Source organism: Rhinatrema bivittatum, chromosome 7 (genome assembly GCF_901001135.1).
Source record: "Rhinatrema bivittatum chromosome 7, aRhiBiv1.1, whole genome shotgun sequence".
NCBI classification, from domain to species: domain Eukaryota; kingdom Metazoa; phylum Chordata; class Amphibia; order Gymnophiona; family Rhinatrematidae; genus Rhinatrema; species Rhinatrema bivittatum.
In genome coordinates this window covers 287,203,350-287,229,515 of record NC_042621.1, presented here as the reverse complement: position 1 = coordinate 287,229,515, position 26,166 = coordinate 287,203,350, and the positions used below count along the sequence as shown (strand labels likewise).

At 47.0% G+C, this 26,166-nt stretch overlaps 1 protein-coding gene across 2 annotated transcripts in view; it reads right to left on the bottom strand.

The window, feature by feature from the left end:
* Window positions 1-26,166, bottom strand: part of MXI1 (MAX interactor 1, dimerization protein) — a 212,527-nt gene that overhangs the window by 14,418 nt on the left and 171,943 nt on the right. For both annotated transcript variants that reach the window (XM_029610349.1, XM_029610350.1), the window contains exons 4-5: window positions 22,752-22,866; window positions 5,736-5,907 (exon numbers count right to left, since the gene is read on the bottom strand). In XM_029610349.1, coding sequence (XP_029466209.1) covers window positions 5,736-5,907; window positions 22,752-22,866 — 287 coding nt within the window. The remainder of the gene's footprint in view (window positions 1-5,735; window positions 5,908-22,751; window positions 22,867-26,166) is intronic.

Sequence of the window (26,166 nt, the reverse complement as noted above, 5' to 3'; positions counted from 1 at the left end):
ATGGTTTTCAAAGGTGATGAGTCAGACGAACTGAACCAAATCACTGTGAACCTGGAAGATGTAGTAGGCCAGATTGACAAACTAAAGAGTAGCAAATTACTTGGACTGGATGGTATGCATCCTAGGGTACTGAAGGAACTCAAAAATGAAATTTCTGATCTATTAGTTAAAATTTGAAACCTATCATTAAAATCATCCACTGTACCTGAAGACTGGAGGGTGGCCAATATAACCCCAATATTTAAAAAAGGCTCCAGGGCTGATCCGAAAAACTATAGACCAGTGAGCCTGACTTCAGTGCTGGGAAAAATAGTGGAAACTATTCTAAAGATCAAAATCGTAGAGCATATAGAAAGACATGGTTTAATGGAACACAGTCAACATGGATTTACCCAAGGGAAGTCTTGCCTAACAAATCTGCTTCATTTTTTTTGAAGGGGTTAATAAACATTTGGATAAACGTGAACCAGTAGATGTAGTGTATTTGGATTTTCAGAAGTCCCTCATGAGAGGCTTCTAAGAAAATTAAAAAGTCATGTGATAGGAGGCGATGTCCTTTTGTGGATTACAAACTGGTTAAAAGACAGGAAACAGAGAGTAGGATTAAATGATCAATTTTCTCAGTGGAAAAAGGTAAACAGTGGAGTGCCTCAGGGATCTGTACTTGGACTGGTGCTTTTCAATATATTTATAAATGATCTGGAAAGGAATAAGATGTGATACATTACAGGAGGTCCTTGCAAAACTGGAAGATTGGGCATCCAAAAGGCAGATGAAATTTAATGTGGACAAGTGCAAGGTGTTGCATATAGGGAAAAATAACCCTTGCTGTAGTTACACAATGTTAGGTTCCATATTAGGAGCTACCACCCAGGAAAAAGATCTAGGCGTCATAGTGGATAATACTTTGAAATAGTCAGCTCAGTGTGCTACAGCAGTCAAAAAAACAAACAGAATGTTAGGAATTATTAGGAAGGGAATGGTTAATAAAACGGAAAATATCATAATGCCCCTGTATCGCTCCATGGTGAGACCGCACCTTGAATACTGTGTACATTCTGGTCGCCGCATCTCAAAAAGATATAATTGCAATGAAGAAGGTACAGAGTGCAACCAAAATAATGATAAAGGGGATGGAACAGCTCCTCTATGAGGAAAGGCTGAAGAGGTTAGGGCTGTTCAGCTTGGAGAAGAGATGGCTGAGGTGGGATATGATAAAGGTCTTTAAAATCATGAGAGGTCTTGAATGAGTAGATGTGAATCGGTTATTTACACTTTCGGATAACAGAAGGACTAGGGGGCACTCCATGAAGTTGGTAAGTAGCACATTTAAGACTAATCGGAGAAAATTCTTTTTCACTCAACGCACAATTAAGCTCTGGAATTTGTTGCCAGAGGATGTGGTTAGTGCAGTTAGTGTAGCTGGGTCCAAAAAAGTTTGGATAAGTCCTTGGAGAAGTCCATTAACTGCTATTAATCAAGCTGACTTTGGGAATAGCCACTGCTATTAATTGCATCAGTAGCATGGGATCTTCGTAGTGTTTGGATAATTGCCAGGTTCTTGTGGCCTGGTTTGGCCTCTGTTGGAAACAGGATGCTGGGCTTGATGGACCCTTGTTCTGACCCAGCACGGCAATTTCTTATGTTCTTATATTCTTATGAAGAGTCCTAACCTCTTTAGCCTTTCCTCATAGGGGACTTGATCCATCTCCTTTATCATTTTGGTTGCCCTTCTCAGTACCTTTTCTAATTCTGCTATATCTTTTTTTGAAATTTGGTGACCAGAACTGTACACAAATATTCACGATGAGGTTGCACCATGGAGTGATACAGAGGCATTATGTTTTTCTCTGTTTATTCTCCATTCCTTTCCTAATAATCCCTAGTGTTCGGTTTGGATTCTTGGCTCTTGCTGCTCATGAGTTGAAGATTTAAATGTATTATCAACTATGATGCCTAGATCTTAATGGTGACTCCTAATGTGGAACCTTGCATTGTGTAGTTATAATTGAGATTACTCTTCGCTAAATGTATCAAATGCACTTGTCCACATTAAATTTCGTTTGCCATTTGTATACCCGGTCTCCCAGAGATTAGGGAAGGAATGGATGAGCCATTCACACCACTCCTCTATTCCAACATCAACCTTCACTCGTTCACTCACACTCTACGCCCCCTCCAATCCTCTCACTGACTTCACACATATCCCTCTTATCTGCTCATTCTCACTGTAGAGCCCCTCTTGATCACCTCACTCATATGCCACAGCTCCTTGCCCCTCCCAATTCCCTCATTCACATTCCATAGCATTTCTGATCCTCTCATTCACTCCCTCTCCTACGTCCCCCCCTTCAATTCCTTTACTCATTTTCACCCCCTGTACTTCTCACTCATGCTAGGCAACAGGATCTCAGAGGAAGATGGCAATAGGATTTCAGGGAGCGGGGCAGAGGGATAGGAGATGGAGGGGATGAGGAGAACGAAGGAAAAGGGGCTCATAGAAGGGGGATTTTGGATCAGGAGAGGGAGGCAGGACAAATTTATTTTCACACACTTCCTCCAGAAGATCCCTTTCCTCATTCACAGATATACTCCACATCACTTCCAATTCCCTCACCTCCTCACACAATTCCACAATTCCTCTGATTACTTCCCAAATTGACACCCCCTCACCGTTCCTCTCACATATAAACTTCACACTCCCTGCCACTGTCCTCTCTATCTCACAATCTCTCATTCTCTCTCACACATATACCCCATCCTACTTCACCTCTAATCTCCTTATTCCACACCAGCACTCCCCCATCACCCCCTTCCACCTACAATCCCTGCCTAAATTTAAACTCCACCTTCTCTCTGATCTCCTCACCAGCACCCCAATGAAACCCTCTCACATCCTGTGTCATTCCAGCTTCCTTGATTCAGAGTATAGCAGCAGGAATGTGGCACCTCAGGCTGCTTCCTCTTCCTGTGTAACCCAGTGCTGGAGTGTTATGTTTTGAACTGTGGAGGCTGCTGTAGTATAGAGTGGTTCAAAGCACAATGCTCCAGTCCCCCATTGCACAGGAAGAGGAAGTAGCCCAAAGTGTAGTGTTCCTGCTGCTAATATGCTGTTTTAAGGTAGCTGCGATCTGTGCAGGTGGGTTACAGGAGGAGAGGGGGTAAATAGAAAAGTTACTTTTTGCTTGCAGAATTAGCTCCTGGTCTCCCACAACAAATCCGCAGAGGTGGTAGCATTCAGCAGGAAAAGGAGAAATTACTACTTACCTAATTTCCTTTCCTCTAATGAGGACAGGTCCATCCCACCAGTGGATTAAGCACCTCTGCCAGCAGATGGAGATGGAGCAAAAGCTGACGTCATGGATATATAATCCCACCCTGACAGCCTGCCAGTATTCTCTGGAAGAGCCAAACTGTGGACAAACTGATTATACTTGAACATCATCATTAACACCCAACCATTCATGCTTCCAACCCACCGAGAATACTGAGTTCAGACAAAGTAGTAACATTTTATTTTTATTTATTTATTTATAATTTTTATATACCGAAGTTTAGCTAAAGGCCTTCACTCCAGTTTACAAGTATAACAACGAATTACAGGCGAAAACACAACTGGAATAACAACAGATATGGATAGGTTATAACAACGGATAAAAATTGGTTATATCTAACAGCTTATGTAGCAACAGATTGGGTATGTCATCAATTACAAAGACATTAACTATTCGTAAAAGTAGGAGGTGGCGTTTATCGTGTGAGTGCTTAGCCGATCCCATCTTTGTAGGCTTGTTTTGTAATCTTAGGTGTTCCGATAGAGAGTTCCAGAGGTGAGGTCCTGCTATTGAAATGGCTCTGTTTCTTATGGTAGTGAGTTTAGCGGTATGTATAGTTGCACTTTGTTTGCTGATCTCGTATTGCCTTGAGAGTTGTGTCTTTGTATAATGGTGTTTAGTCATGTGCTTTCACTGTTGTGTATTGCATTGTGGATAATGATTAGCATTTTATATTAGATTCTCTTTTCTACAGGTAACCAGTGTAAACTTTTTAGCACAGGAGTGATGTGGTCATTTCTTTTGTGACCGGTGAGGATTCTGGCTGATGCGTTCTGTAGCAATTGGAGTGGTCGTATGGTAGCTTTGGGTAGGCCTATCAGGAGTGAGTTGCAATAGTCGAAGCTGGTGAATATAAGTGACTGTAGGATGGTTCTGAATTCAGGGTGATACAGTAGTGGTTTTAGGTGTTTGAGGATTAGTAATTTGTGGAAGCCTTCTTTGATTTTCATTGTGATGTGTTTTTTATATTTAAGCTCTGGGTCTAACCATATTCCTAGATCTTTCACGTTTTCTTTTAATTTGATGTATGTGTTGTCAATTTGTATGGCATGGTTCAGGTTGACTCCGGAGTTTTTTCTTTCAAGTAGTATGCATTCAGTTTTGTCCATGTTAAGACATAGTTTCATGTGGTTTAGCATGTTTCTTATGGTGTTAAGGTAGGTGGCTGAGAGTTTCATTGCATTTTCGAGGATGTTTGTTACAGGTATGATTAATTGGATATCGTTGGCGTACATGTAGTATGTAATGCCAAGACTCGTGAGGAGCTGGCAAGAGGTATATAAACAGAGTGGCTGAAAGAGTAGATCCTTGGGGTACTCCGGTTTCAAGAGGTATGGCTTCTGATGAGTGGTTGTTGATGTTTACCTTGAAGTATCTATTTTTGAGGAAGGATGTAAACCAGTCAAGAGTTTTGCCAGATAGACCGATGTCAGCTAGTCTGGAGATTAGGCTTTTATGTTCGACCACTAGGGATGTGCAATCCTTTTTCTCGAATTAGGCAATTTCAATGAAATTCAGAATGGTTCAGGAGAACCGAAAAACGATTTAATTTCTTCCGAAATTTCGGAAAAAATTCATTTTTGGGTTAGTGCGCCCCCGAAAAAAAAACCCGAACCGTGGGAAAAACAAAATTCCTGTGAGGGGGGGGGGGGACGACGACCCCCGAAACGAAGCCTGATACGAATTTGAAGCCTGAAGCACATCTCTAATATGCACTAAACTAAGGGGCTAGAAAAGCCACTTACCAGTCTTCAACGAAGAGCAGGAATCACACTGCACTGTTCACCCTAAAAAGGCTAACCATAATTTAAACATTGGCAGCCTAGGGCGGGTCTGGGACTGACCGCTAATTTTCCAAGTCCATGCCACCCAAGACTATCGGACTGAAGGCTCTCTACTGAAGGAGGGACCACACGGTTTCGCCCTAGGAGGCAAGCAGTGCTATATAAACACCTTCTGATGTTTCCTTTTCTTCTGTTTTGTTTTTTTTACTCACAGGCAATCCCCCGAAGGTAAATGCATGTCCACCATCTGCTGGAGATGGAGAATACTGGCAGGCTGATATTGAGGCGGGACCATATATCCGTGATGTCAGCTTTTGCTCTGTCTCTATCTGCTGGCAGAGGTGCATAACCCACTGGTAGGATTAACCTGCCAGAATGCAGAGGAAGCTGGACTTTGCAACCCTACCTGCAGCCATGGAATCGTTGGAGACTAGGACCACTGATCATAATTTTCTACTAATGCAATTTTAGCGAATGAACGTAAATAATCTAACTCAACTGTGTCTTAACAAGCACACTACTCTAATGTTATCAGAGTGGAAAACAAAAATACAAAATGAGGTAATGCAAAAATGTAAGGCGTCTCTTACTTCCATCCTGCTTAATGAATTCCTACCTCGTTCAGAATCAGATCGATCGGAAGAAGTGATTGATCCTATGCTGTCCATTCGTATTCGCTCCATCTCCTGAGTACTTTGCAACTGTTCCAGTCTTCTCTTTAAGAACCTCTGTTCTCGTTCCAGGTTCTCAAGTTGGTGCTGACCTTTCCTCTCAGCCTCTTCAAGTTTCTAGAACATAAAATGGCATATTCACTATAAAGTACAATAATTTATTTTGTTAATGATTTTCTTAATGATCAATGGACACTAAGAGAAATGTATATCTGCTCATTAAAGTTGATCCTATGTTAATCAAACAACATGGCTCAAAATTCATAAGCTGCATTATTTGAGAGAAAGCTGGCTCCACCTCAAGATGTATAGCTAACTTTCCCCAGAAGCACTGGGATATTAATGATTGTCACAATGGTCCCAGGTCTGTCGTTTGAAGGGCCTAAGCAGCCTGATGAATTCCTCCCCAAGTATTCCAAAAACCCCAGGGGTCTCTACAGAATCTCTGCCTTCTCCCTCACTGTCTCTTGAGGCAGCCAAAATAAAAGTAAATAAATAAAACATTTTAAAAGTTAGCTTCTGTCAAGGTGCAAGGCCCGCCTTCTCCCACCTCCCCTTTTGTGAAACCCCTTCCCATGAAACTCAAACCCCCCAACTACCCTAGCCCACTCTCCTGACCCATATTTAACTAGCCCTGGCAGTCTAGTGGGTTCTGAAGTACCTGTTAGGGCTTCAGGCCCAGTGCCACTATTTTCAAAATAGTACTGGCTGACAGCAGGAGGAGGAGGGCATGTGGTGTGGAAGGGCATTTGTCTGGCTGGGCCACCCAGGAGGAGAGGAAGGCTCTTCCACACTGGGAGAGGGTGCTTCTGGGCCATTGCTGTACCTTTAAGAAGATGGTAGCCCCAGACAAATTGATATTTTTCCCTTTGCTTGCAAAGTTTTTTCTTGCAGATTTTTTTCCACAAGAACAAATTTTTCAGGGAAGCCACTCTGGTATTTTGTCATGGAAGAGAAAGATGCTCTGGGAATGCCTCCCCTGGTGTTTTTCCCCTACTGCAGTAAAATACTGCAGTAGGGGAATGAGCCCCTTAGATTGTAAGGGATAGCGGCATACTTATTTATTTCAATTTCTATACCGGCACTCTGGTACAATCATATTTACAGTTCCTGAATGCAATCTGCTTTGAATTGCCTCAAAAATGGAATATGAAGCAAATAAATAGAGCTTTTGGCTATGGCCATTCCAGATTTACTGATGTCAAGAAAACCTGAGTGGACTACCTGACAGAAGGCTAAGGATCACTTGTATCCCAAGTGTAATGGCAGATTGCCATTATAGACTTACATATGACATTAACAGAAGAACAAAAGATTTACCATACTGGGTCAGACCAAGGTCCATCAAGCCCAGTATCCTGTTTCCAACAGTGGCCAATCCAGGCCATAAGAACCTGGCAAGTACCCAAAAACTAAGTCTATTCCATGTTACCGTTGCGTGGCTATTCTCTAAGTCAAGGGGAGCATGTAAAACTGCCCCATGTAAAACTGATAACAAGCAATCCTAGCTGCTAACATCGGGCCCTGGAACACCCGGCAACCAAGAGCATCCACAGCCCTGTGTTTTCGGCCCAGGGATGCCAAGGTATGAGTCCAAAGTCTCTTCACCTTAAGGGCAGACTCCACCACCACCGACTGGTGAGGAAGCGGACGGCGATCAAACCCCGTGGTGGGTTGGACCAGATATACTGAATCAGTCTTCTGGTTCACAGGGGGAATGGAGGTGGGGTGTTCCCAGAGTGGGGTGACCCGCTCCTTAAAGATGTCTGGAATGGGTCAGCCACCACCTCCTTAGGAGCCTCCATAAACTGCAGGATTTCCAAAAACTTGTGACGAGAATCCTGTTCTGTCAAAAGCTCAAAAGGCACTGACTCCGCCATGGTCTTAACAAAACCAGTGAAAGAAAGATCCTCTGGAGGGGTTCTTCACCTCTCCTCCTACGGTGGAGAGGGTTCAGATGGCAAGTTTTCCGATTCCTGCATGGAGGAAAAAGGCACCTCACCCTCCCAGGGATCATAGAGGGCTTCCCCTTCACTGTGAACGTCCAGAGGGCTGCAGGGGAGCATCAATGGCACAGAGGGCGTCGATCCGGGGGCCCCGGAAAAGCCAGAGGTTGTCGGGGTGCCGTGCGCAATGGAGGCACCATCGACCCCGAAGGACTCTCCTCATCAGAGGAGTCTCTTACCAGAATGGGAACTGGTGGCAGCAGCAGCAATGCTCCCCTTGGCCGCAAAGGGGCTTGAGGTATCGAAGCTGGCTGCATCAGTAAGAAACTGAGCAGCTGCTCCAGCAGAGGTACAAGCACTAATGAGTCTACTCTTGCGGTGGTGACTAGGTCCCAGTGGAACCAGAGGCTCAATGCCCTGCAGGGCTCGGCCAACTGCCAACCGCACGCGCCTCTCTAACTTCTCCTCAAAAGTTGCTAAGGGCAGAACCTCATGAAGAGGAGGTGGCAACGGAATCGGACTGACCCCGGTGTCAGGGAGTGGAACCAAACCTTCCACCAGCATCGGTGGGAACCGCTGAGAGTCTTCGGGAGGAGCAGAGGGCACCTCCTCCTCCGGATGAGACCGCTTCGGCGATGCCTTTCCGTAGTCTGACTTCGACGAGGACGAGCGGTGTCAGTCTTTCCTTGACTTCTTGTGGTGCTCACCTCAGTCCTTCCCCGGGCCAGATGTCGAGGAACCCGACCTAGACTGAGAGGATATGGATCTCGCTCGGTCCCCCACCCCCACCTCAGGATCAAGGAGCAGTAGCGGAGGGGAGATCGAAGGGGTCAAAGCCGAGACTCCTTTCCCTTGCGAGGTACAAGTCCCAGATGCTGCCAACAGATCAGATTTTTTTTTTTTTTTTTTTTTTTTAGAGCTGAACAAGTTTTCCATTTTGTCTAACTATGCCAGACGGCCCTTAGGGGTTACCTGGGTGCAAAGATCGCAATCACCAACGTTGTGCGATGCCCCCAGGCAAAGGACATAGACCTTGTGGGGGTCTGTGATGGACATAGGCCGGAGGCATCGGCAAAAGTCAGACTATGCCATCTCAAAAAATACGCACCACGCAGTTGATGGCCAGTGGCCACCAGAGGGCAACACTGTCTGTAATCGACCACAAGTTTTAGAGAAAAATTTACCAAAAGCAATGAAGAAAAAACTCGCGAAACGCAGAGGGACCCTACACAACACTGGAAGTGAATTATCACCAAAAAACGCGAGCTCCACAGCCATAAGGCTTAAGCTTCACGGAAAGCAGAGTTGCTTACCTGCAACAGGTGTTCTCCCAGGACAGCAGGATGTTAGTCCTCACATATGGGTGACATCATCGGGTGGAGCCCTGTCACGGAACACTTTTGTCAAAGTTTCTAGAACTTTTGACTGGCACACTGAGCATGCCCAGCATGCCACTAACCCCGTGGCCACAAGGGGTCCCCCTTTAGTCTCGTTTGTAACAAAAAGTACGAGTGAAAAATAAAATAAGAAAACGTAGGCGAACCCAACTCCGCGGGGTAGTGGGTGGGTTTTGTGAGGACTAACATCCTGATGTCCTGGGAGAACATCTGTTACAGATAAGCAACTCTGCTTTCTCCCAGGACAAGCAGGATGGTAGTCCTCACATATGGGTGAACAGCGAGCTATAGGATGCCCGACTGACGGGGTCACTATGCTAGACCAGAACCGTCAGATAAAGACCCAGGAACCAAAGATTCAAGGGAAGGGGGGGGAAGGAAAGTATAGCAGCACCAGGCGGGAGACGTCCCTTGGTTCCTTCCCCCAGATGTTGTGGGACCGGAGGAACCACAGGTGTGGGAAGTTGAGGGTGTGGCTAAAGGAGCCAAACAGCTGGCGGAAGAGGCGGAGTTAGCCACAGGATAAAAAGGACTCCCTAGGAGAGCAGTCTCAGTCTCCTGCCGGGGACTGAGGAGGAAGGAACGGGCTGCCTGGCTGCTCGGGGAAACTTGGACACTGGATATCCCCGACGGTGTGAAGGACTTCAACCACTATCACAAGGAAGGTGAGCGTGGGGACTTCTGTTGTTTGGACATACAACAAGGACACTTTGCCTGGAGAACTGCCGGTGGGTGGCTGTATCTCTGGGGAAGTGTTGAGCTCCCAGAGGTACGGAGGGAGGTGGCAGTTAGGCCCAGTGGGGCCGGACTCCTGAGCTATGGACATTGAGAGGGACTTCTGAAGCCAGTGGTTAGACAGTGAGTTGCTGGCTCAGTGGGGAAGGCATCGGCCTTCCATCCAGGTGGTGAGGGTTCAATTCCCACCTGGGAACTTGTAGGATAAATATTACTAAATTGCTATTTTGAGTTTCCAAGGGACCAGGGAAGCTCTGCAGGGATTGGATCCCGGGAACAGACGCAAGAGACGGTGTACAGACCGGTGAGAGCGTCACACCGACCAAAGCAAACCAAGCAGCACCCAACAATGTGCAACAGGCACAACAACAAGGGTGCTGTTGGTTAAGTAGGGCAGCCTGAAATTCACAGTGGGCTGTAGGTAGGAAGAGTTGGGTTACTAAACTGGAAACAAGTTACGTAGCACAGACTGGCCAAAGACACAGTCTTGCCTGCCAGCCTTGTCGAGACAATAATGAGCTGCGAAGGTACGGAGAGAGCTCCAAGTAGCAGCTCTGCAGATGTCCGCAATAGGAACCGAACGGAGGTGCGCTACAGACATTGTCATGGCTCTGACTGAATACGCTTTCACTTGTCCCTCTAGCAGAAGGCCTGCTTGTTGATAGCAGAAGGAAATACAGTCTGCCAGCCAGGTGAACAGGGTTTGCTTGCCCACCGCAACTCCCAGTTTGGACTTATCAAAAGAGACATAAAGTTGTGTGGATTTCCAATGGGCTGCAGTGCAGTCTAAATAAAAGGCGAGCGCACTCTTACAGTCCAAGGAATGCAGGGCCCGCTCACCTGGGTGTGAGTGAGGTCTTGGAAAAAAGGTGGGCAGTATTATGGATTGATTTAAGTTGTCAGACACTACCTTCGGCAAGAATTTAGGGTGAGTGCGGAGCACTACACGGTCGTGGAGAAATCTGGTTTAAGGTGGGTACGTTACCAGTGCCTGTAGCTCACTGACTCTGCGAGCTGATGTTATAGCCACTAGGAAAATAGCTTTCCAAATGAGATGTCATAGCTCGCAGGAGTGTAGGGGCTTGAATGGAGGTCAAATGAGCCATGCTAGCACAACATTGAAGTCCCATGCCATAATTGGGGGATGCAGTGGAGGCTTCAGTTGTATTAAGCCTCTCATAAAGCGCCCTACTAGGGGTTGCGCCAAAATTGGGGCATCTCCTATACCTTTATGGTAAGCAGCTATGGCACTTATATGTACTCAGATGAAGAAAGTTTGTAGGCCAGACTCCAAGAGGTGCCATAGGTAGTCCAGGAACCTTGCTGTCATGCACCACAAGGAGAATCTGTTCCACTTTGAATGGTAAGATTTCCTAGTAGAAGGCTTCTGTGAAGCTATGAGGACCTGGGACACATCGTTAGAAAGGTTAAGGGATTACAGAATCAACCTTTCAACATCCAGGCTGTCAGAGACAGAGACTGGAGGTTCGGATGATGAACAGTCAGTCGTTCTGCATTATTAGAATTGGTGCCGTGCCCAGGCGAATTGGTTGCTGGACTGAGAGGTCACGTAGAATGGGAAACCAAACTTGTCACGGCCAGTATGGGGCTATGAGGATCATTGTGTCCCAGTCTTGTTGTAACTTCACAAGAGTCTTGCTGATGAGTGGAATAGGAGGGTATACATATAGTAGACCCGTGCTCTACGAGTGGGCGAAGGCATCCATCGGTGGTGTCTTGCAGCTGCGGTTGTAGAGAGTAGAAGCGGTCAACCTTGCGGTTGTAAAAAAACGCAAACAGGTCAATGTCTGGGTGACCCCACTGGTGGAATATTCGGTTCTCCACAGTGGGATCTAGGGACCATTTGTGGGGATGAAAGGTCCGGCTGAGATGGTCTGCCATCACATTGTTTATGCCTACCAGGTAGAGGTTGCTCTCAGCAGCATGGCATGTGATAGAGCCCAGGCCCAGATCTGTGCTGCTTTTGCACATAGCAGGTAAGAGCCTGTGCCCCTTGCTTGTTTAGATACCACATTGCTACCTGGTTGTCTGTTTAATTAGGATTACTTTGTTGGATAGGCAATCCTGAAATGTGAATAGGGCATACGTATCGCCCGGAGCTCCAGAAAGTTTATCTGGTGGTTTGCTTCCACTCTGGTCCAGGTTCCTTGGGTTTGTAATTCGTTGATATGGCCTCCCCAACCTAAGTTGGAGACATACGTGGTCAATGTAATCTGAGGATTGGTGGCTGGAAGGGTAGTTCTATCTGGAGATTGGACTCCTGTATCCACCAAGCCAGTGAGTGACGAAGTTGGCTGGTTATGCAGACATTTGTGACAGATCTTTGTTTGAGTGGGACCACTGGTCCTTAAAGTCCATTGTGTTACTCTCATGGCTAGGCAAGCCATTGGGGTAATGTAAACTGTGGATGCCATATGTCCCAGCAAGGTTAGCAGTTGACAAGCTGAAATTGTCTGACGAGTCTTGTACTGCTTTGGCCATGCGTGACAGTGTGTGTGCTCGATCCCTTGGGGAAAAACTCTGGCTGTAATGGTGTTCAGATCTGCTCTGATGAACAAGAGGGTGCGTGACGGAGTCAGATGAGATTTGGGATAGTTGATGAGAAATCCCAACAACTGTAGCAGGTGTATGGTAAGAGAGGGACTGAAGCACTCTCTCCCTGGATGGACTCTTGAGTAGCCATCATCTAAATATGGGTAGACATGGATAGTGTGCTGTCTCAAGTACGCTGCCACACATTTCGTGAATACTTGGGGTGCTGATGCAAGACCGAACGGCAGCACTCTTATTGGAAATGTCTGACCTACGATGAATTGGAGATATTTTCGATGAGGAGGGAATATTGCTATATGGGCATAAGCCTTCTGAAGATCCAGAGAGCAGAGATGTGGGAAATATGCGCTTGCCAGCAAGCCATTTCATCAGGTTTAAACACTAACTTCCCTTCTCCCTGACATTTGCCTGAATAAAGCATCACTTGTGCTTAAGCCTCTCTGCCTAGGAGAGGATACCTGACTTCATGTATTTCTCTGGCCTATAATTAATCCTGTTAGCCTGAAAGAAGGGCTGGGTGGTGTTCCCTAGTCAGAGGCCCGGACAAAGTCAGGAGGTATAGATTTCAGCAGCCAATGATATGATCCGTGCACACCCCTGAGCCAAAGCCAATGGTGTAATGACTCTTCTGTTGGCTATGGGAAAGTAGCCAATCATGTAATGGACACATCATCTGCCTTTGTATGAATGTACAATAAAAGGAAGAGGCTCGGGAGGACAAACCCTCTTTGCCCTCTTTGCCCTCCCTCTTCCTGCCTGCGTGATGAAAGCTCTTCATTACTGCTACACAGAGACAATCTCCCTTTTGCAGGAGAGGGAGCATGGTTCCCAAAGTAACCATCCTGAACTTCTCCTTGCGAAGATGCTTGTTTAGGGCTCGGAGTTCCAAGATGAGGCGTATGCCGCCGGATATTTTGGAATCAGAAAATACTGAGAGTAGAACCCTCTTCCTCGCTGCATTCGGGGAACTGGTTCTACAGCTTTGGAATGCAGTAGGATAGAGAGTTCCGTCTCGAGAAGTGGAGTGTGATCTGTCAGACTCCACGCTGGACGTGGTGGAGAGTCTGAGGGCAGTGTAAGGAAATTTAGATGGTAACCATTGGTCGGTGGTGATTGTTGGCCAATTGGTGGCGAAGTGGCACAGGCGGCCTCCCACAAGAAAAATGATTGGGGGGAGGAGGTTTACTGCTGCTCTCTAGATGGGAGTCAAAAACCCGCTGCAGGACCAGTCTGAGGGGCTGGTTGAACCTTGGGGGGAGGTCTGTGCTGTCGAGGTTGGCCTCTGTGAGAGGGTGTGGTTGGGCTAGCACGGGATGGAGGAGGGTAGTACCTACGTGGTCTATAGGTTAGCTTCCTAGTATCTTGCCTAAAACCTCTTTTGGTTGTGGACGAGAAATCTGAGTGGACAGTGGACAATTGGCGCAGGGTTTCATGAGTTGCGCCACTGCCTCTTCAACTTTGTCACCAAACAAATTTTCCCTTGTGCAGGGAAGGACCTCATGTTTTCCGGCCCTTTTGTAGGATGGAGGACAATCCTTCTGGAATTAGTCAGGTAAGGTTTCCGAAAAATCTTGGACTTGTTTCCAGAGATTTCTGGTGTACTGTGTCATATAAAGTTGATAGGCTGCTATACGAGCCATCATTACGGAGCCCTGGGGAAACTCTGTGGCCTAAAGCATCCAATGACTTTTGTTCCTTCCCAGGTGGGGCAGAAGAGTGAGGCTGAGATCTTAGCCTTTTTCTGAGCGGATTCCACCACTACGGATTGGTGGGGTAATTGGCTCTTTTGAAAACCTGGGGCTTGATGAACCAGGTATGTGGCGTCAATTTTCCTGTTTACTGGAGGCACAGTTCCTGGGTGCTCCCAGATGCGGTGAAAGAGGTCTAGAAGAACCTCATGGACAGGAATTGCCATGACCTCTTTAGGAGCATCCACAAATGTAGCACCTCCAGCATTTTATGTCTGGCGTCCTCTTCCGTCTGCAATTTGAAAGGAATGGTTTTGGACATCTCCTTGAAAAACTAGCAAAGGAGAGGTCCTCCGGAGGGGAGCGGCGCCTTCCGGGGGTGAAGGTTCTGACAAAAGCTCTTCAGAAACTTGTGAGTCAGAGGAATCGTCCCCCCCCCCGTCCCCCCCCAAGGATTGTATGGTGAGTCCCCTTCACCCCGTGGCCCTTCAGATGGGGGTAGAAGTCCAAGTCCAGATGGATGGGAGGGTGGCACCGATGGAAAATGAGGAGTCATCGAGAATGGTGGTGCCGGCACAGAGGACGGTGGCGCTGGCACTGGAAGCATCGGTATCTTCGATGGACGTCGAGGAGCGAATAAGCTTGAAGGTCCGGGAATCTGTTCCGGCATCGGTGGCTCCCGGGGGGGAGGGGAGGAGCCATGGGCTGCAAAGTCATCATCCGAAGATACAGGGATTGGAATCAATGCCGGGGGAGGAATCGGTGCCAATAATCCTGAAGGTGTGGGCACCGATGGAAGGGCACCGATAAGGATGTCCAAACGCTCGAGGAGCGGAGTCAAAATAACAGGCACCGGATCAGGCGTTGGTATCGGGGTCGGCGCCGGTGGTGACTGGAAGCCCCAAAGGGCATTTACACTGCCCTCTTGGACCATATAGTCCAATTCCTCCCGGAAGGCTGGCATAGATAATGTGGCGCCCGGGGTTGGAGGATGGCTAGTCATTGCTGGAGGGTCCACTAGAATTTGTGGAGTCTCGGCACCCGGCACCGTTGCAGGTGGGGAACGCCTCGGAGTCCTGGGTCCAGAGGAGGATAGGGGGCTCCTCTCCCTTGGACTTTTTATAAGGCGGCTCGGCCGAGGTAGATGCTGCTGCCTTGTCAGTGCTGGTACCGGACGAAGATGCACGTAGGTGCCGGTGACGATGCTTCTCGCGATGCTTGGCCCGGACAAGGACGCTGAGGTCTTCGAATGTGACTATGCCGGTGACGGACGATCACTGGTTTCTCGATGCTGTTGAGACGTCGATGGAGAAGGGGTCGAAGACGACGGAATCTTTCGAGTTGGTGCGCTCTTACCTGGAGTCAATGGCGACGAGTGCTTTGAAGCAAACAAGTGCTCCATTCTCCAGGCGAGCACGGTCGCCTTTAGGGGTCATTTGAGCATAACTAGTGCGATGTTGGACATCGTGGGAAGGCCCAAGGCATAAAACGCAGACGTCATGAGGGTCCGTAATGGACATAATCCTCGGACACTCGGGACACTTCTGAAACTCGGTCACCATAGTGAAAAAGGGGGCGGCACGCAGTCGGTGGTCGTCGGACACCGAGAAGTACATCACCGGGAACCGACTGCAAAAAACGTGCTAAACTTACCAAAGCGTTAGCGGAGGTCGGTACACGATGAGGGACCCCAGGACGAGGAAAAAGTGTGAAGAAATGTTCAAAAAGTTCAGTGAGGAAAAGAATTGTGAGAAATTCCCACAGAGCTCCTAAGAACCGCGAGGCAACTGCTGCGCAGAAAAAAAAAAAAAAAGAGACTGAAGGGGGACCCTGTGTGGCCACAGGGTTAGTGGAAAGCTGGGCATGCTCAGTGTGCCAGTCAAAAGTTCTAGAAACTTTGACAAAAGCGTTCTGTGACAGGGCTCCATCCGATGATGTCACCCATATGTGAGGACTACCATCCTGCTTGTCCTTGGAGAAAAATAATTTCTCTCCCCAAATGTATTCTTCAGTTACCTGTGCTGTCTCCATTTTTACATGTATCGGTCTGTGGATTAGCAAAATAAGAAAATTATTCCTTACCTGCTAATTTTCGTTCCTGTAGTACTAAGGATCAGTCCAGACTGTGGGTTATGCTCCCAGTCCAGCAGGTGGAGTCAGAAGCAAAAACTCGAGGGGAGGTCTATATGACGTCACCCCCTGTGCCTCAATCCTCAGTAACTAAACTTAAAAGCCAAAGAGAAGAGACGGAGGGATCAAGAATAACACTTGTTCAACAATATGAACGAAGATTAAACTAAAAAAACAACTCACAAAAGGAACTTGTCAACTGAACTGTGTAAACAGAAAACCCTGGAGCCCCAGGGGAGTTTATAAGAAGCAGAAAGAATAGGAGTGACGAGCAGAGGCTTATCCCAAACAACCCTTAAAACTAGGGAGGGCGTCTGGACTGATCCTTAGTACTACAGGAACGAAAATTAGCAGGTAAGGAATAATTTCTTTTCCCTGTACGTACAAGGATCAGTCCAGACTGTGGGATGTACCAAAGCTTCCCTACTCCGGGTGGGCCGAACCAGCCCTGCTCTCAAGACACTATCTCCAAAGGAACCGAAACCCGGAGCCCGAACATCTAAACGATAGTGTCTAGAGAAAGTATGTAGATTTCCAGGTGGCCGCTCTACAAATTTCTTGAGCAGACACCAAAGAACTTTCTGCCCAGGACGCAGCCTGCGCCCGAAGGGAATGTGCCTTAACCCCAGAGGTGGTTGGCGCCCTTTCCCTATATATGCAGCAGCAATCACCCTTCAACCATCGAGCAATGGTTGTCTTAGAAGCCATCTGACCCCTCCTGGGGCCTGACCATAGAACAAAAAGATGATCCGTGAGACGAAATCATTGTGGAGCCAAGTACTGCATGAGACATCTTTTAACATCCAGACTGAGCTGTCTGGAATCAGACACGAGAAAGAAGGAGTTCTACCGACTGATTCAAGTGGAAAGAAGAACCACCTTTGGAAGAAAAGAGGGAACGTCCTTAGGGAAATACCGTCTCAGAAATACGGAGGTAAGGTTCTCGGGACAAAGCTTGGAGTTCTGAAATACGACGAGCTGAACTTATGGCTACCAGAAGACAGACTTAGAGTGAGGTCTTTGATGGTGGCCGCACGTAAAGGCTCAAACGGAGTCCTACAAGAGCCTCGAGAACCAAATTGAGACTCCAAGAGGGACATGGCGATCTGGAAGGAGGATTCAATTGCCGTCGCCCCTAAGAAAACGGAGTATATCTGGATGAGAGAGAGTGGAGAAAGCATCCCGTCTGCACAACGCTCCCAACGCTGCACCTGTACCCGAAGGGAGTTATATGCAAGACCCATGTCAAGGCCAGCTTGAAGAAAGCTAAGACTTGAACACCGAGGCGTTATCTGGTACAATGTCACGACCAACACACCAATCCTCAAAAACTTTCCAAACTCTGACATAAGTGACGAGGTGGAGTCTTTCTAGACCGCAATAGAGTGGAATAACTGCCTCCGGATATCCTTGCGTCTCAACTTGCGCCTCTCAAAAGCCAGGCCGCAAGACAGAAGCGATCTGCCTCTTCTAAATATATGGGACCCTGTTTGAGAAGACGAGGAAGATGACTGAGCGAATCGGCCCTTCGCGAACTAGAGAAGTAGGTCCGCGAACCATGGTCTCCTGGCCATTCCGGGGCTACCAGAATTACCGGTCCTGGGTGAACTTCTATGCGACGAAGACCCTCCCACTAGGGCCACGGGGGAAAGACAAAGAAGAATCTTCTGGGCCACGGGAGGACCAGAGCATCTACCCCTTCTGCCCCGTTCTCGCCTGCGGCTGAAGAAACGAGTGGCCTTTGTGTTCTTGGCTGTGGCCATGAGATCTACGTGGGGACCCCAACGATCTTCTATGAGAATCATCGCTTCTCTGGAGAGCTCCCACTCTCCCGGATCCAGACGTTGTCGGCTGAGAAAATCCGCCTGAACGTTGTCTATGCCTGCGATGTGAGAGGCGCTACCGAACAAGTGTTGTTCCGCCCACTGCATTAGCCTTTCCGCTTCCCACGCAACCAGGTGACTCCTCGTGCCTCCCTGACGGTTGATGTAAGATACCGTGGTTGCATTGTCCGAGAGAATCCTGACTGCTCTTTGACGAACAAGAGGAAGGAATCCCTGTAAGGCAAGGCGAATGGCCCTTGTCTCCAACTGGTTGATGGACCACTGACTTTGCTCGTGTGTCCACATTCCTTGTATGGAGCTCGACTGGCATACCGCCCCCCAACTCGTGAGGCTGGCATCCGTGGTGACTACTAACCAATCCGGTGTCTCCAAGGATACTCCCTGGGCCAGATTGTGAGGGTCCAACCACCAAGGAGACTGAGTCGAGCTGCCGGTGGAATTGGAAGAACCGCACTGTACTCTTGAGATGTCGGCTTCCAACGGGATAGCAGAGCCTTCTGTAGAGGCCGAAGATGCGCAAAGCCCATGGAACTAGATCGATCGTGGATGCCATAGTCCCCAGTACTTGTAGATAATCCCAGGCTGTTGGAACTTGGAGAGTCAAGAAACGAGAGACCTGTTCTCTCAATGCCTGCGCTCGCTCTGGACGTAAGAACACTTTTCCCTCTCTCGTGTTGAAGTGAGCGCCCAGAAAATCCAACGACTGAGATGAGAGTAAGACGGCTTTTGTCGTAGTTGATTATCCAGCCCAGGGACTGAAGCAGGGACACTACCCTTCTACTGCAAGGATCCCCTGTCTTCGGGACTTTGCCCGAATAAGCCAGTCGTCGAGATATGGGTGAACCAGAATTCCTTCCCGACGAAGGGCCGCTGACTACAACCATAATTTTGTAAAACTCGAGGAGCTGTGGCTAGACCAAAAGGTAGCGCCTTGAATTGGAAATGCTCCCAGGATTGAAACGGAGAAGCGTTGGAAATCCGGATGGATGGAATATGGAGGTACGCCTCCGTCAAGTCCAAAGAAGCGAGAAATTCCCCTCGATGGACCGCTGCTAAGACCGACCTGAGCGTTTCCATGCGGAAGCGAGGAACCCGGAGTGCTCTGTTGACAGTCTTGAGATCCAAAATGGGCCGGAAGGATCCCTCCTTCTTGGGAACTACAAAATAAATGAAGTAGTGACCTCGACCCAGCTCGGTGACTGACACTGGTCTTATCGCTCCTAAAGAACGCAGTCGCTGGAGAGTCTGACGGACGGCTTGCTGTTTGTGGAGAGAACCGCAAGGAGAGAAAAGAAATCTGTCTCTGGGGGCGCGGACAAAATCCAACGCGTAACCTTGTCTTAGGATGTCCAAGACCCACTGGTCCGAAGTGATTCGAACCCACTCCCTGTAAAAGAGAGAGAGCCGGCCCCCCACCCGCGGAGTCAGCTCGTGGGCTAACTTGGCATCATTGCGACGGCTTAGAGGTTGAGCGGGTCGCTGTAGCCTCTTTACCTGTCCGCCGACCTCGAAAGGACCGATTCCAGCCTTGTGAGCGATAGGAAGGAGTCCTTGACGCTGGTTGTTGTCTGTTTACACGAGTGCGTCGCTGGTTCCGGGATCGGTTTCTTGAGAAACTAAAGGATCTAGCTGAACGAGGCCTGTCCTCTGGAAGCTTATGTACTGCATTCTCATTCAGGGACTTGATTATCTGATCCAAGTCCTCATCAAAGAGGAACTTTCCCTTGAAAGGCAAAGAACCCAGACGTGTCTTGGAAGAAGAGTCCGCTGACCAGTTACGAAGCCACAGAAGACGGCGGGCCGAAACTGCTGCAACCATCGACCGAGAGAGAACTCTAAGAAGGTCATAGAGTACGTCGGCACCATAAGCAATCACGGACTCTAACCTATCTGCCTGTTGAGCCTCAGAAGTAGGGAGGTCCTGCGAGGTGAGTAGTTGTTGAACCCAACGTAAGCCCGCCCTCTGTGCAAGAGCGGTGCAAATAGCCGCTCGTACTCCGAGAGCCGAAACCTCAAAAATTCTTTTCAGAAAAACTTCCAACTTCCTATCCTGTAAGTCCTTCAAGGCTGGACCGCCCGTGACAGGGATGGTGGTGCTTTTAGTCACCGCAGAGACTGCAGAATCCACTGCCGGTACCTTAAGGAGGTCCAGAAAATCCACCGGAAGAGGATATAATTTTTCCATAGCTCTGTTACCCTGAGGAGGCCTCAGGAGTTCCCATTCCCTAGAAATCAGTTGTAAGAAACTGGGGTGTGTAGGAAAAGCTTTAGCCATGGGAACGAAGACCCGCAAGGAGGGGGTCTCCCTTCTTAATCTTGGGGTCTGAAGGAGTTGGATCCGGGGGAGGGTCAATGTCCATCTCCTGGAGAATATTGTGGAATGGACCCTCCAACTCCTCTAATTGGAAGATGCGAAGTACCCGTGGGATCGTCTCCCTTTCAACCTGAACTGATAGCGTAGGATCCTCTCCTAGTGGGTCTGGAATCACATTTCCCTGTGGGATAACCGGAGAGGTCCGTGGTGGACCCATGGAGGCTTAGAAAGAATCGGAGTGGAAATTATAGGATGGTTCACACCCTGTGCCGAAGGTCCCCCTAGAGAGGGATCCAAACGTGATATCTTGGCAGGAGGAGGACCCGAGGTCGAAGCTAGGGCTGACCGCAGCTCTGTAAAAAAGCGCGATGCATTAAAACCACAAACCTCGGGGAAAAAACCTGGCAAACCTGGAGGAAGCCCCTCCCAGGGGTTTCCCCTACCTTAAATTGCTCTCCTGAGCCGACCGTAGGGTTGAAATGGCAGCTTGACGAGGAACTGGGTCCCCCAGCTCCTCACAATCTGAAGCGCCAGTTCCTCCTCAGAGAATAAATGGCCGCCGTTCCTGCGCTCAGCGGAACGGGGCTTGCCGCTGACGAGCAAGTGCCGTCTTCCATTTGGTGTCCTGTGCCTTCCCCCGATGGCGTGCCAACTTTTTCGGTGGGTTTTACAGTCGGAGCACAGCCCCTCGTCCGAGAGGCGACTCCCCAAACGCCCACAGGAAACACAAGTCGACGTCCGCGACATGAGAGAGAAAATCCTTCCCTTGGGGAGGCAGGAACCAGACAGCGCGGCAGAGACCTGAAAAGGTCGTAGTTTTTAGCAAAAATGCTAAGACACCCTCCCTCTTCCTACCGAAGCAAGGGAGGGTGTCGGAAAGGACCTCCCAGAAGGCGGCAGCCCTGCGGAATGGCGCTTCGCGGAGCAGTGGGTAGGAGAGCCGGGAGGAGGGTGTTCAAACGTGACAGGAAAATTAGCTAGAAACGCCGCCCTCCAGTGCCGCCAGAAGCGGCAAGAGGTGAAATGTACTGTCTCTGAAATAAAAAACTTAAAAAGAAAGTGAAAACAGAAAACAGTAAGCCAACAAGGTCCTGTCAAAAAATTACCAGACAAAAGTCTGAAACAAAGGCTATATTAAAACTAAATACTACTTTTTTTTTTTTTTTTTTAATTATCTTGATCCCTCAAAAGAAACAGGAAAAGGCCTAAAACCTAGAAAAACCTGTGCTGGGACCGTTAAGTCCCCTGCTCACACCTGCTGGAGTCAGAAGATACTGAGGATTGAGGCATAGGGGGTGATGTCATATAGACCTCCCCTCGAGTTTTTGCTTCTGACTTCACCTGCTGGACTGGGAGCATAACCCACAGTCTGGACTGATCCTTGTACGTACAGGGAACACCTTAATTTTTTTTTTTTTTTATTTATAATGGTCAAATATTTAACTAACAAACTAATCTAGCACTGCTGTTTTTACAAATTCTGTTCTCTATCTCAATCTACCCTGTGTAAAGGGCTCTAATCTCATAAACTAACACCACCCCTTTCAAAAGAGTGCATTCTAAAGGTGATCAACTCCTTTATCCTTGATTATTGATTCACATACACAAAGATGTCCTAGTGGTTTGTCATAAGCTGAAGGGGAAGCCCATTCTGAAACTGAATTCTTCAGTGTCCTTTCATGCCAGTAGAGGGCACTCCAGACAGTATGTCACTTTGAACTTTTTTGCAACTGACCCTCTGATCAAACACAGGGATAGCCCATCCAGGCAAATCTGATGACTTAGGAATTTTTAATAAACTACAGAGTATTGTTTTTGTCAGACAGCTTGAAAACTTTTAAGTCTTTATTAAAGGCATTTTTATTTATGCAAGCATATTATTCATTTTGTTAGGAAGTCAGATGATTAAGACCAGAACAGCATGTAAGTTCAATGCATTTTGAATCTTTGATTGATTTTTTTGTACATCACTTAGATTCATGTTAAGCGATTCATAAATTTTGATAAAGATAAAGTAGCAGAGGAACATGGAAAGACTATGGACTTACAGAATTTTTCTGTAAGTAATTTGTTTTCTTCATCCATCAAACAGCAAACCCTGAGAATCACAATACAAATCTTTTTTATCTTAATTGTTGTGTCAATACTAACTGACTGCATTCACCTCTGTTAGGTACTGAACAGTTTACTACAAGAAGCTATATGGAACAATTTTTAAAGTAGATTTTCAGCTAAAGCCTTGCTCAGCAGAAAATTAATTTTGGCTACTGGGTGAGATTTACTTGCTGTCAGAGAAACTAAAAGTTCTGGTAACTCTCAAATATAATTCTTACCTTGATGTGTGCTTTGGCTTTATTAAGAAGCCCAAGTGTTGTGTGCCTGGTGCAGTCTGGTCCTAATGGTATCAGCACTTTTAAACGTTCTAGACACAGGCGGAGGTGAGCTCGCCTAGAATGAAGAAAAGTATATTTTTAAATATATATCCTTTACATTTAAACAGTGTTGTCTACATAGTAGTGTAACAAACAAATTAACATGTTTACAAGGTGAACCAACAGTCTTAAGCTTGAACTCATGGAGGTTGATACTCAAAATTAAACAGCTAAGTTTAATATATTAAACTTAGCACAGCTAAACTGCTGAACTGTTAGTTAGCCAGATAAGCCTTACTCACTTTAGAGCTGCTACTGAAAATCGGCACTTATCCAGCTAAGTTAACTAGATAAGTAACTCTTCCCCAAAATGACCATTTCCTGCCCACCACTTAGCCAGGAAAGTACTTATTTGTCTAAGTGGTGGTGGCCATTAAATGTAGTCAGATATTCAGCTGCCGCCACTTAGCTGGTTAAGTCCTTGCTTATACGGCCAAGTGGTGCTGAATGAAGTGCATGATGAACCTTAAGAATCAAAAAACTTTAAAAAGACCTAGTCAGGCTACAAGTTTCTGAAAAATAAATCTTATTTTAGATGTTTTTATACCCTGTTTAGTTAGCTTTGCCTGCTATTTTAGGATTTTTTTTTTTAGTTCAATAGAGGTTCTTTATTCTATCAATAGAAGATGCACATTACAAAAATGCTTTTTCATAGCATTAAACTTACAACCATGCTTAAGTTTTTTGATATTTTTAAAGTTTTCTACTGAAAATGTAGAAAATATATGTGCATGGTAACAGACATAAAAAGGCTGAATTAGTACAAGTTTGAAACTGATTTTACTCTCCAACTCTAGGACAGCATTCCACTGCTTTACATAAAATGTGCTTCTATCTCAGCCTCATCACAGCCACTTAACAAAATTGTCCCGCATTGATATTACATTTGGCAAGGAAAATCCTTAAGAGTTTGCAACCTGAATGCCAGCCATTTCTGATCCAAGCATAAGGTAAGTAAACAGAAGGCCTGGATTTAGGCACAGGCAACAAATTTAAGGCACTGGAGTTCCCAATCTGCCACGTCATCATCTGGGACATGTGCTGCCCTAACGCTGACCCCCACAGCAGCAACTCTTAAAATTCAGCATGAAGCTTGAGAGCCCTCACGTGCCAAAACGTATGATATTGGCCATACCTCCTCTCTTTGTTCATGGGCTTCCAATCATCATGGAAACTCGTGCAAGGGTAGGAAGCACACACTACCTTTCAGCACACCAGGAGTCACAGGCCTCTACACTGAATTTAATTGGAGTTATTGCTGCTGTAGGGTCAGCAGTGCTGCAACTCTGAGGAGTGGGTGAGTATTTTGAGAAGGAAGGATCTGGCCGAAGTGGGGTCAGAATTTTCTGGGTCCTTGGCAGCTCCATAAGTTCGGATAAGGGGGAAACCCCCCTTGCCTATGCATTACCCAATTTTGAATCTGGCACTGGAAAATGTAAGATTATTTCAGGTGGAAAATGAGTTTTACTTAAGATGAATGAATTATATATGTATATTAAAGATTCAACGAAAGACAGTAGCCACGGTTGAAGCTTTTACGAATGGTGCTATTGTTCACAAGATAATTCAACCCCCTTTTGTGCCTGTTACTGAAACTTGTATCTCCAATTCTGAATCCCCATTTTAACTCTGATAGTGTCCCACAATTTGGGATTTCTGCTCATCACTGTACTCGACTGCCTATGACTGCCCATAGAGCATAGGCAACCTGACAAGAGCTTTGCACACCAGTGGAGGACTAGAGGGAACTGATTAATATTGTTTCATACTTGCAGGACAGCATTTCATCATCAATGATTATGCACTGCCATATGGCAACAGCTAGAAAAAGGATTTGGACTGGTGTCTGTGGGGGTTCCCCTTCCCCACCCCACATACTTTTTCTCTTTTTAAGAACATAAGAAATTGCCAGGCTGGGTCAGACCAAGGGTCCATCAAGCCCAGCATCCTGTTTCCAACAGAGGCCAAACCAGGCCACAAGAACCTGGCAATTACCCAAACACCAAGAAGATCCCATGTCACTGATGCAATTAATAGAAGTGGCTATTCCCTAAGTAAACTTGATTAATAGCAGTTAATGGACTTCTCCTCCAAGAACCCTTCCTGCCCAGACTGCACGCCCAAGAGGCCCTGGAAACCCTTGCCATCTCCTCCAGCACTGGGCTTTACAGCTGGCAGGGGGATTGACACAAAAGTGGCAGTTGGCTTCTTCAAAGGACAACAGTTTCAAATCTTAGTCTGCTCTATCAGTGCTACAGCCTGAGCTCACTTGGTATCGGAGGTGTAACTGATCTATGATCCAACTGCCACACTTCAAGTTTCGCCCACATGATTTAACACATAAAAGCAACCCTAAATGGATTGGAAACTGGTTGAAGGATTAAAAGAGCATGGTGATAAATGTAATTTGCTTTGAGGAAAGGAGCAATGCTAGAGATGATTTTGTTCAATACCTAAGGCCAATTTAATAAAACCCACAGTAAAATGTAGGCTAAATTTGTGTGTAAAAAAACCATGGTACTATGGGATGCAAACTGAAGTAAAAAAACAAACAAACAAACAAACAAACAAAAACCCTGTGGTAAATGAAAAACCATGTAAAAATACAAGCAAAACAAAACCTATGCAAATGAAAAACAGTCAACCAGGTTCTGCAGGTTCCAGCTTCTCCATGCTCCAACGGCTACAGAAGACATGCAGCACTCTCCCCCAGTGTTGTGAATACAGCCTCTCAGTAACCACAGCATGGCTGCAGGGTCACTATAGGGAAGGAGCGCAACTGTATTACCCTTCAGGAAAGCGGATTAATTATCCTGTCCTCAGGATGCTAGACTTGTGTAGGCAGAGGAATGTACCTCATGGGCTACTCCCTTCCTCCCCTGCTCCAGCATTGGTGGCCATGGAGTAAAGATGGGATCCAGGCCTGGATAAACCTCCAGGGTTGGCATGGCCATAGCAGGGAGGCAGGACTCATCATTGGATGAGTCTCCTGGGAAGACATGTTACCGGCAGGTGTTGCCTCAGTGAGGAGGCAGGATCCTGTCGCTGGAAAAGCCTCTCTGGGACGCATGGCCACAACACCCAGAAACGGTTTCTCTCTTCACTATGGGATAATAAGCTGGCTGGGAATAATAAAGTGAGAAACTGGCACCTGGTACTCTGCCGCGCTTGACTGCATGCGCCACCACAGGCTCAGCAACATCGAGGCAGCATGCCTGTCCCGCTCTAGTCACTTTTAGTCTGGAAGGAGGAAGCACCCAGATGTGTAAAAGTAAAGAAAAAATTCAGTTATTTCTGTCCGAGCCCAGAGGATCTG